General features: G+C 45.7%; 1 protein-coding gene across 13 annotated transcripts in view; it reads left to right on the plus strand.

The window, feature by feature from the left end:
• The window catches only part of TTC7A (tetratricopeptide repeat domain 7A), a 210,675-nt gene that overhangs the window by 161,717 nt on the left and 36,780 nt on the right, over window positions 1-12,178 (plus strand). For 6 of the 13 annotated variants that reach the window (XM_033053680.2, XM_033053679.2, XM_033053681.2 and 3 more), the window contains one exon: window positions 4,527-6,509. The exons of the other annotated variants lie outside the window; for them this stretch is intronic. In XM_033053680.2, the coding sequence (XP_032909571.1) occupies window positions 4,527-4,748 (222 nt within the window). In that variant the 3' untranslated portion in view covers window positions 4,749-6,509. Of the gene's footprint in view, window positions 1-4,526; window positions 6,510-12,178 lie in introns of those variants that run through there. 13 annotated transcript variants of the gene reach the window in all.

The following is a 12,178-nucleotide window of genomic DNA, read 5'->3' on the forward strand; positions in this document are numbered from 1 at the left end:
TTTGGAAGGAGACAACTCCCTGCAGCTCATCAGGTGTTTGAACTAAACATTTGCAAAGGAAGTTTTGATTTTCATTACTAAAAATAAACTCCAGCTTGTACGTGAGGCTTATTTTGTAGTCTTCCATAAAGTCTTTCCTGCACTATTTTCTGGGAATTTTATGAGCTAACATTTGAAGAGGTTTTGCCAAACTCTAAGGAAATAAAGGCACAGGTAGGAATTTCACAACCTTGTAAAAGTGGCACTTCAAGTGCGGCTTATGCTCACTTTCTTTATTAGTGAAAATTGAAAATAAGTCACATTTTTCTCATCTAACTTAAATTGAAATATTGCTCTCCTATTCTAAAACAAAAATAGCCTCGCTCGAGTATCAGTTACTAAGTATCACATCACTGATGGCAGGAGAGTCCAGTCCAGTGTCACCATAGAAGTGGTTTAGGTTTTGTTTGTTTTGCATGCAGACGAGGTCAAAAATACCTTTGAAAAAGCTTCCCATAGGCACCCTCTGTTCCCTGAAATGAAACCCCATCAATTCAGGAGTCCAGCTGTCAGCAAAAGGCACACTAAATCAGCAGAGCAGATTCGCCGTCCCCTCCGCGCCCTGCCGGACTGTCGCGGTCGCGCTGTGCCGCAGCCCTTTCACCTCGGCTGAGCTGCTGCCAGAGCTCCCAGCGCCGTCTCGTACAGCCCTGTGCTCTGCCCTCGCCTCTCTGCCTCTGCTTACAGCACCCGAGCTGCATCTTCAGAGCTCAAGGAGAAACCAGATTCATTGGCGGAGGTTACCCCCAGACCTGAAGTGAGTGAGTGAATTCCCATTCCAGCGCTGTGCAGCTGTGTTGGTGCAAGCAGGGCATGAAATGCCCGTGTGTGCCTGACATGGGGCTGGGCTGCCCACAGGAGTTTGAAGGAAAAATTATTCCCACTCACCTTTTGAGTTGGTTTGGGATTTTTTTTACTATTTATAATGTGCTTGAGTTTAAAAATAAGCCTGTCCTCATTGCTCCTGAGAGTCTGACTCAGTACCAACACCACTGACAGAGAGGGCCATACTTAGAGTTACTTGTCATCCTTGGGAGGAAAATCACTGGGCAAAACCAGAAGTGCCAGTGCTAGCCAGGAGGTGGCAGAGGAGTCAGGCTGCCTTGTACACCAGTTTTTTCATTGTTTTGGCAAAAAGACAAATAGAAACTGAGGAAAGACAACAAAACCCAGTCCTACCCCCCATCTTCAGGAATAAGAGGATGAAACCCTTAATCACATTCCTGCTTGTATTTATACTAATTGCTCATCTTCCTGAGATCTGACTTTATGAAATTATGCATGCACACCAAGCAGATGAGTTTCCATAGAAACTCAGGAGCTGAACTTTCATTAGAAAAATCTTTTTTAAAAAAATCTTCCAGATAAAAATGCAAATTGCCTGTCAGTGGGTGGCTTTCTGAATTTAGGTATAATTTTTTTCTTTTGCACCGTAGGCAGATTCCAACTGGACCTACATAGCAACAACATGCAGGCATTGTTTATAGCAAGCCAGACTCCATGGGGAAATGAGAAATTTGGTAGCAAGGAGAAGCTCTCAAGTGCAAATACCTCAGAGAAACAAAAACTCAAGTGCTCAGTGCTGCGTCTTCCTGAGGCTTGAGGTTTGTGCTGCCTCCAGCTCTCAAAATGCTTGTGGTTTGCAAGGAGCGCTGTGGGGAGGAGGGGGGAGAGGAAATGCGAAGCCAGAAACTCTCCTGCACACAGAATTAATGATGTTCAACCTGTCCTTTAAACATCAGCAGCATATTTGTGCCGCTTCAGCTAAGCCTCGCTAAAAGGCTGACACCATCTGTCACAGCTCACTCTGGGCAAAGGAGTCAGTCTCTGCTGGGGCTGGGGAGCATTGGCAGACCTGGGTTGGCCAAACCCCAACCTGCACTTGGGGTGAGGCCTGGAGCCCAGTGTCGTGTGCCCACGTGTGCTGCATGGAAGGCACGTGTGCAGGAAGAGGGCATGGGGCTGTTCCACATCAGAAGGGGAAAGCAGGATGATGGCATGCCTGGGAGGGGCCATGGACCTGGGCAGCATTTGGCACCAGCAGCTGTGCATGTAAGCAAGGAGGAGGTGAAAATCTCAAACACCTTTAGCAAATGTTTCCTCGAAAAACAGCAGTTTTTCACTCATGCAGTCTATTGCAGCATCAACAGGAGGCCATCCCCTGGCTTTGGGGAGCGTGGAATAGCTCTCTCCAAGGGTTCACAGATGTTCTCTCAGCTAAACTGGCAAGCTTGAAAGCACTGAATAGCAAAGAGGAAATTTTCACATGAGCTGTGCTTCCTGGTGGGCATCTGCCCCTGGTGGGCACAGCAGCTGGGTGTGCAGAACACTGTGCTCCTGCTGGCCTCCAGCACAGGCACAGCAAACGCCGGGGAGCCACAGCAGGCTCTGGTTCCTGACCAGCAAGGGTGCTGGGGCACGCAGGGGAGCTGTGCTGCACGAGCAGTTTACGATGAGGTGCATTTCACTGCAGCATTGTTGAGAGGCGCGAGATGTCAGCCGGGCAGGGAATTCCCCTCCTCGTTGGAGAAGGATGACAGGCAGCAGCTGCACGGGCTCGCTGGCCCCTGTGCCTCCAGGGCCAGCAGCCCTCTGAGAACACTCGATGCTGCTCAGTGTCAGCGTGAGGACAGCGCTGGGTCCCCGGCCACCAGAGAGCACAATCGGCTCTGCTCGGTCAGCACAACAGGAAGAGATTTTAGGAAGAGTGGGTTTGTGGTCGAGTACAAGCTTGAGCTGAGATAGCTCCTGTCTATTCTTGGCTCAGCAGCAGATTTGCTATGGCCACACTGCTTGCCCTTTCTATGTCTCATTATCCCTGTCAAGCGGGTGACTCAAATTATAATTGCACAAATTCCTTGCAGTCTGTCATTACGTGCCTGCAGTCATCTCCAGGCAGCTACCTCCAGGGGAACCAGCCTCTCCCACCAGGAAACCTCTGCGCCACGTATGCCTGCTCCCAAGGGGATTGTAACATCAGACCCTGTTGCCTTGTCGTTTTCTTACATAGAGAGGAACCTGAAGAAAAAAATCCCCCACTGCATATCTAAATTATCAGATTTGATACTGAGCTGATTATTCAGGTCAAGGTTATGGGCAGGAAAGAGGCAGTGAAGCTTTTCATAGCACCGCCAATATTTGATTAAATGGGTGTTTCTTCTCTCAGGCAAATTAATGTGTTTCTGTAGGTTTTAGTGCTATCACTGGCCTTAAGGATGCTGATGCACCCTGTGTTTAATGGCACTTTTGTAAATGCAGGCAAAACAAAACAAGAAAAATCTTCACTATTTCTAAAAGTATCACCATCCTTTCATCAGAAATTTACTTGGGTTCTAGTTATGAGAGATTTCAGGTTTCTTACAGCTTTCCACGTGTCCTAAAGGCAATTAGACAGATTAAAGATTAAGCTAATGCTTTTCTTTATATACATGCATCCCCCTACTACATTGTCCCAGGAAAAGCATGAAGTCAGGCAGTCAACTCACTTGCTAGCATTTCCATGGGTCAGTGCAGGCAGAGGCCGTGCTGAGCTTGGCAGGTGACACGGCAGTGCTGGCTGCTTCTTCCAGAGGCCACACCTGGATGAAGCTGGTGGAAGGTGAAGGGTGTGTGCACCTTCAGGAGGAAGCAGAGGAATGCCATGAATGTGTTGTGGCCTGCAAAGCCCATCTGGCCATCTGGGCTCAGTGTGGTTGGCTGCTGTGTAATTAACAGGGAGCCTGGCTCATTAAGTGCTTTGTGGGTTCAGACACATCCATGAGAACCCTATAGGAAAACATGTTCTTCCTAACACTTCTTTCATCTTCCCCCTCCCGTTCCTTCCAGATGGTTACACCCACTTGTGTCTTTTCTTACCCTAAGGACAGCTTTTTAAACAAGGTTCCTCCATCCTTCTCCTCCCCCACACTGCTTTAGGATCTACGCTGAAGTGCAGGAGGACAAAGCTGTTTCATCCCATGCTGTTACATACTGCCTGCCCATAGAAGGCTGGATGTAGACCACATCACTCTGCACCCTGTTCGTTGAGAAGAAAGATCTCAGTGTGGTCAGGATGTAGGAGACTTTACCTCAGCTCAGCTTGGTGTTGCAGATGTGCAGGAATGAATTGAGATACTGGCTGTAGTCAAACCTGTGTATATGTTCTGGGCAAGGAGAGAGGGATGCTTAAACGGTCTGTAACCTTTCTTCTGTACAGCTCCAGTAAATGCTCTCCCAGTAACACACAGCAGGAGCACTTGCAGAGCTGAATCTAAACCTGCTTTAAAAAAAAACATATTTTCACAATTACTTTTTAAAGTGTGCATCACTATCAAAAACCACAGAACTTAACAGCCGATCACTTTTATTCTTCAGAAACAGGCGGAGATGCCCCCTCTGTAGGACTCCTGTGCCTGCACTCATAGGGCACCTTGGTGGGAGCTTGGGCTGCTCCATTTCTTCCTCTCTTCTGTGCTCTTGTTAACTGCTCGTCACTTGTTTGTTGACAGGGCCTGGTGCTGAGCAGACTTGGGCGGAGGGAGCTGGCCCAGAAAGTCCTCAGAGATGCCATCCAGATCCAGACCACCAGTCACATTGCCTGGAACGGCCTTGGAGAGGTCTTGCAAGCTCAGGGGAAAAACGAAGCAGCCATCGAATGTTTCCTTACTGCACTGGACCTTGAATCCAGCAGTCCTGTCATTCCATTCACCGTCATACCCAGGGAGCTCTGAAGCTTTTCCCTGCAGCTAAGCACTTTCATTGCATGGACAGACACCAAAACCAAGAGAAAGCCCAACAGAAAAGTGCCATTGTAACCTGGAACTGGGCTAAGTAATTCCAGGATGGGGCTCAGGTCTACAGGCTTAGCTTAGACAAGCCAAACTGTAGAAGAATTTGCAACAGGCAGAAACAGAGAATGCCTTTTTCTTCACAGGTGCCTGGCTAACCTCCTGTTCAAGTTATTAGCAAAGGCTTATTTCAAAGTGATGGTTCAAGATGACTGTAAAAAGATCATGCTAGGATACAGCTGTTCAAAGCACTTGCACCTTTCAGTGTTCATTGAAGATAGAACCCCCAAGCCCTGAATTAAAGCTCAGACCTGCTCTAAATAGGAGTAAATTCACCAATTAACTTGTTGTGTTTAAATATGTGACTATCTCCCCACAGGTCTGACAGGACAAGAATGACAATTCCACCAAAAAGACATGCAATATATGGTGTTTACAAAATTATTTCATCTATTTTGATAATCCTTTCTCCTGCCTTGCTTTTATATACTGTATATGCTCACTATATTTAGTGTAGCGCTTGTCTAGACCAATTTAAATTAAAGATACTTTTTAAAAAATAAAGCTGCTATTGCAGTATAATTCACAAAAGCAAAAAGACCAAAGACCAAATCAGTTCACACTTGAACTAGTATTAAAAACACATAAATATCTCCACTTACATATTTATTGAAAGGCCTTACATAAAGTAACTAATTATAAGCTCTGAGTTTCATTCTAATTGATCACATATTGCATCAGTTTAGTGAGGAATTTAGTGTTTACCAGTATATAGTGATTGAACTCTGTGCTCTACTGCATTACCATTCCTGGCACAAAACATTTTCACATCCTTTTTTTGATGATGCAAAAGAAGGCAGCGGTCTTTAAAGGGAAAGTGTGCTGAAGGCAGTATGCGTATATATGAATTGCCTCTTCCTTAAAACTACATCTTTGGATTGTCCATAGAAATTTCATATTAGAGGTACGGAGTTGAGCCTTCTGTGGCATCATTTTGCATCTCCTATCAGATGTAATAGTGAGGAGCTTCTGATCCACACAGCTGGCACAGCCAGGGAGGGGACACAGCTGGCACAGCTCCTGCTGAGCTGCTCCTCAGCTCTGTGTGACCCTGGGGCCTTGGCAGCAAGGTGGAGCTGGACTGTGCTGTCACATGAGAGCCAGCCCTGTCCAGACCAGTCCCATGGTAAAGATGATGCAGAAATTTGCTGCACTTTTCTAAAAAAAAAAAGAAAAAAAAAATAAAGGTTGGGGCTTTGTGCCCATTTTTGTCCAAAGAAGATTTGTGACTGTTTCATAAGTAAGTTTGCACTAAAGCACACTTTGTACTATAATTCTGCCCAGTATTGTGATCCACAACTAGTTCGCTCTGGAAATAATAATATCCTCAGGCAATAAATAAGATTGAGTTGTTTCTTACAGAGCCTGAGGCTCTGGCAGCAGACTTGAAGTCAGTGTTGTTTACAGTTATTTGGGAATCTGCAGGCTAATGGAGAGCTGGGCCCTTGTGCTGCTCCCAGCCCACACCATCGGAGAGCTCCCGCCCCCAGCCTTCCCTCAAGATGCCTGCACCGAGGGAAGCACTCTGCTCTCAGGTTCCTCACAGCAGCCTGGTGCACTCCCAGGCCAATAGTTTTATTTTTTCCCCCTAAATGATGGAGATGCAATAGTCCTGCTTGTTTATCTACTCACTGAGGGATTCCAGATGTGATTTCACTCCAGGTGAAAGCAGCCCAGCATAAAGGTGCTCAGCCCATGAGTTCTCTGGCTTTCCAGTGCCACACCGGCACCCAAAATGGACTTTTTTTAGGCCAGGGGCAGGTTTCCAAGGAGACTGTGTTCCCCAGCCGCATCTCGACCAGCAGCAGAGGAAGGAGTAGGTGTTAAAGTACCAGAATTAAAGGAGTTTCATGAAGACAAAAAGATGCAGCTGAGACACGTTTTGCTGTGAAGGGTGCTATGAAGTCAGCTCACTCTGCACTGCAGGGGGAAAGAGGGAAGGGAGGAGAGAGGTGCTGTTGTTGACATAATATGTAAATTGTTACCCAGGTGTTTTAAACCCAGTTCCACAGTCAGGTGCAATCTGACAATAGACTTAAGCAGAGATATATATAGATAGATATTATATTCTGGTGTTTGTTCTGCTCCACAGTTCCCGGGGTGGGAGCAAACCTTGTGTGTAAGACACAAAGCAAGAGTCGGTGTGGTCGCACGTTGCTGCTCCGTTATGCAATGTATATTTGCCGAGCACTGCCATAGCAACTCCTGTGTACTGGGCAGCTATTTCAGTGTGAGCTGTGCATCCATCTCTGCGACCACGGAGCTGCTTTGAGAGGCCTGTAACGTAGCTGGTCTGTGACCTGGCAGGAGGTGCCTGTTTCCCAGCAGCAGCTGAAAAGCAAACACTCACAGATCCATTTGCTTCTGCACGCGTCGCTTGTAAACAGCCACCAGCCCACCACGTTTGTTGTGATCAGGCAAACTTCATCCTGATGGTAATCGGACTTGCCACAGCACTCATCTCCCTGGAAGAGGGGCAAACATTCATGAGTACTTTGAGTGCATCAACAAGTCGGATGTTGCCAGGTCCCATCTTGTGTGCATTAATGAGTGTTGCTGGGACTGGAATGTCAGTCCTAAGAGCCTCTGCTCCATGTGTGGCAGGGGAGATGTACATGAGTAAAGGACATCATCAACAGGAATCAGAGGGGTATGGTACCCTTTACCAGCTCATCACACCGCAGCCTCTGCAACAAGTGCAGACAAAGTACTTTGCATGCATATTGGATTCAATCCCAAGATTTCCTGCATGCTTCCCAGAGGATGCAAAGTACCTCTTGGCTGGAAGGGTGTTGTATTGGCTTGATATGCTCTGTACTGTGCAGGAAAGAGAGTGGTTGCTGCAGACTTAAAAGTACTTTGGGGATAAATTCTCCAGCTATAGCTTTTCATTGTGCTCACCAAAACAGAGGTCTTCCCAAATTTACATGCTACCTCTTTCAGTCAGCATGGATTTTGTTCACACTTCCAGATACAGAAAAATAAACAGACTGCTTCAGACAAGCCTAGGTAGTGTAATATTTATTTAGATGACAATGTTGATGAATCTGATAGACTTACTTCCCTGAGCTCAATAATATGTGTGGCAGGGAGTTTGGCATGCTTAATGCTCAGGGTTTAAGATTTAAGAACACAAGATTTACGTCCCATCTCTTGTATTATTATTACAGATCATAAGTAATGGAAGTTTGGGAAGCAAAAACTTCGGGGAACCAATTCTGCAAGTTTTAGCACCGACTTGAGTCTTAACAGAGTCTTCTCATTCATTAGGTTTGAAAGAGGAAGATAAAATGCCCACATCATTGCCTGAAGTATCGCATTCCTCTTGTTCCACCACAAGGTTCTTTTCCTTTTTTCTGGCAGAGTGCATGCAAAAAGAAAAAGTAATTACCTTCTATTTTCCTGTTGTGCAGTAAAGGAGTAGTATGTGCCGTTTGCCTTTGACCAACAGGGAGGATTGTATATTGTAACAAAAATGACTCTGCCTCCAGGATAACAGAAGGAGAAGCCCAAGAGGCCAGGGAACAGCTCCCCTCCCTGCCTTAACCCGTGTAAAGTGTCATTAGCGCCCCTGGTGAGGAGCATTCCCCTAGCTGAGGGTCTGCCCACCCATGTACTCACTCCACACCGAGCAGAGCAGAGCTGCCGACTCCTGCGCCTCGCAAGGACCCCGTCCGTTTCCATGGGTAACACTTCGTGCTGCTGATTATCACAGTGCTTCAGAAGTGCTAATTATCTTTTCTTGGTAATGACTAATAAATCCAAATGGAGAACAGTCCTGGAGGGTGTTTACTTTAAAATTCACTGGCTGGGTACCAAAGCAGGCACAGCACTGGCTGCTGCAGTTTGAATTACAGTTATTTTGTCCAAAAATGTTCCGTTTTCAGAGAGTCTTGGTAAAGAATGAGTTTGGCTAGTTTATATTTCTTTTTAATGACAGCAGAGTGGGAAACAATCCTTTTTAGTGAAAAGACATCACCACCATGATGTTTTTTCAGCCAAACCAACAGAGATTTGATAGTTGCAGTTCAGCCTACAAGAGGAAGGCTTCCCAAAGCAACTGTGCTGCAGCAATAATTCCCTCTGACTCAATTGTATTACAGGCATATTTGACAATTATGCAATGGGCATGTGGAGCTGAGGCGCCTCTCCCTCCTTATTTGGCTGAGGCGAGCTGCTGTGTGCCCAGAGGAGCCGCTGTGGCACCCATCTGGGTGCCTGTCAGCGCTGCCCTGGCGCCTGCCACCTGCAGGGTGGCTGCTGCCACCAGCCCAGTGGCTCTTGGTCACCAACACCCCATCACTTGTGCTGGTTCAATCACCTCAGACTGCTCCGTAAGCCTGGCTCCAAGGGACGGTTTCCTTCCTGCTGTGTTGTTGTTCATTGCTGCAGGATATCATGATCAGATAGAAGGTTGTTTTCCCAGAAATGGAAAGCTGAATCGTCCATCCGTCAGTGATGTTGGCAGGAAGGGAGGTAACCACTGACCCAGCAGTTGCCAAGATGGTTCCTCCAACTTTGCTTCTAATGAACTGGCTTGTGCCTGCAGCTCCAGCAAATCAAATACTGAAAGATCCAGCTAATTTTCCCACAGAATCACATGCCAGTCAGTGGCTGTGTCATTATCCCACTGATGGGGATGCAACTCTGCACCATTGCATAGCAGTCCATAATGACAGAAGTGAAGAACCCCCCTGAGCCCCTGCACAGAGAGGTGCTCAGCTTCTGCACATCCAAGCATGTCCTACATGCCACTCTGATACTATTGTCACAGGTGTCAGAATCAGTTTTCCATGTAACTTAACTTTTTTTGTCATTGTAAGATACTTCCATCAAATTTAATAAAATTGACCATGTGGAGAACAAAAAATGTTCCTTATATTTCCTGCTAATTCTATTCATGCCACGGATGCGTCAAGCATTATGAAATGTCCAGTTGTTATATTAACTGGAACCCAGTGTGCCTAGGAGTTACCAGTTGCAAAGGGTATTTTGGCCTACACCCTGTAGTTCATGGGAAAAACGAGAGTGAGCATGCAAGCAGTGTGCCTTCAGAGGGGAACAGAGCCAGGAAAGTAGAGCAATGTAGCTTCAGATGTTTGGATTTGTGGAGATTTAAGCGAACATCATGCTTTTCTTGTGCTTCATCCAGTAAAAATAAACAAAGGTAGTGTGAGAAACTCTAACATCGAGGTAATATGCAAATGCTATTCTGTCAAGTTCAGGGACTCACCTTCCTTTGGCCATAATGGCATTAATCATACTTTTGCTACAAACAATTACTCCTGTGGTTATTTGGAAATAAAATGTCTCCAAGAGCTTGCAAAGCATTTAGTGCATTTACACATTAATCTTTTGGGCAGGTTTCAAGAGGACCTGCTTAAAAAGTCCATCCCTTAGTTTCATACTCAAATGAGATTAAGGATGAGGTTTTTGAAGAACATTTCTTTATAACTGTGGCTGCTTTGGTTTATGAGTGTACTCAGCATAACTCAAGCAGAACAAGGTTCCTCTGTGACAATAACATATTTAAGTCCTTCAGCTGCTCGTACGGTCTTAAAAATTGAAAATTGAAGTGAATAAAATACCGGCTCTGACTTTTCCCCCATTTTTCTCTTGATACAGAGAGGGAGTGAAACAGTGGTGTGAGGGAGGGAGGGAGGGAGGGAGGGAGAAGGCTTCCATGTCCCCTCCAAGCAGGAGCCCAACTGGAGGCCTGCAACTGAACCCCAGCAAAAGCTGGAGAATTTCATTGTTCAGTCCCCTCTGAGGGACACCACTCACCTTTGCTGGTACCTAATGCTGGTACATTGCCTGGTACCCTCTCTGCAACACACAGACATTTAATATTCCCTTTCTGTTTAAATGGGATGAAAATAAGGCTTTTTGCCCCTCATTTTTGCTGGAAGGAGCTCCAGTTGATTTGGGAGCTCTACCTTTAATAGAGAATCATTTCTTCCCTTGCAGAGAACCAAGTCACATTTCAGTGATAATTTTGACATGATACTCTTGAAAGGTCATTAAGAATAATTTCATAAATGTTAATAATTTATTTTATATTTTACATAATTTTAAATAATTGATTCATACCTCCACTTCTTTCTGCACCAGAATGTTCAGATACATGTCGTATCTTCCTACTTTATGTGAGGTCCAGATATTTAGCAGTTCCTGATATTTAGCAGTCCCATAAACTTCCCAAGGGAAGAGATGAGAAGCATCACTGCTTCCCAGACGCTCTCCTCCATGACAGTCTCAGGTTATCAGATTTTTGTGGAGTCACCAAAACACCAGCGTTTACTTTGTCTTTAACCACATCCCTCAGGAAATGTCACATCCCAGTCAGACGTGCCTAAACCAGTCTTTGCAACAAAGGAAAAATAACCTCCTGCTCTGCTCTTTACAGACTGGTGTTAGAGAAAATAGACTTGGGCAACACTGGTTTATTGCGTTGCCATTAGCAGCCATGAGAGCATTTAAGTGAGCTGTGGCTGTCAGGCCAGTTTCCTGTGCTGTGTTGTCTCCAAAACAAAGAGCAACATCTCACAGCCAAAACATGCCCACAGATCCATCAGCTGAAGGGCAAGATTAAAAGGCTTTCTCAGTGCTCCAACTTAAGCAAGTGTTAAACAATGGAGGAAAAAATCCTTGCAGGTCGTTGCCCTGAGTGTCAGAGCTGTAACTTTCAGGTCTGATCCCATGTAAAGCTGATGTAGCTGCTGTGATCATCTGGCTAATGGAGGAGGAGAAGCAGGTAGGCAGAACATCTGAATCTTATACAGAAAAAAATCAAGCATTGCAATATGGCCTAAAAAAGCAAAAGAGCAATAAACACTGTAAAACAGGAAATGTTTTCCTTACTGAGAAGCTTTCACAGAGGCAAAGTCCAGCTTCACCAGCTTTTCTGACAGAAACATGCAAAAACCTCAGTCTGTGAGAGTAAGAGCAGATGCCAAGCATCCTCTCACCAGCCTGCAAAGACCTCTCTGATCCTCAATTCTGCCTCTGCCCTGCCCCAGAGACCCCAGTCCAGCCAGAGAGCACAGGACCCAGACCCCCTCCATGTTCAGGGCAGATGCCAGTTCTGTGCCTCTCAAACTGCACGGTCCTCAAAGCAAATGCTTCATTACATTATGCATGACAAGTCAAACATCTTTTTTTTTATAATGCAGTTGTTTATGATATTGTAGCTATGTCTGGAAACCAGGATGTTTGTGAATGAATCAGCAGTAATTATCCCTGTATTTTGTTGTCCAGTGAGAGGGGCTGACACACACAATCCATGTTTGAAGTGCTGGGTATTGTTGTTTCAA

Source organism: Catharus ustulatus, chromosome 3, assembly GCF_009819885.2.
Source record: "Catharus ustulatus isolate bCatUst1 chromosome 3, bCatUst1.pri.v2, whole genome shotgun sequence".
Taxonomy (NCBI): Eukaryota; Metazoa; Chordata; class Aves; order Passeriformes; family Turdidae; genus Catharus; species Catharus ustulatus.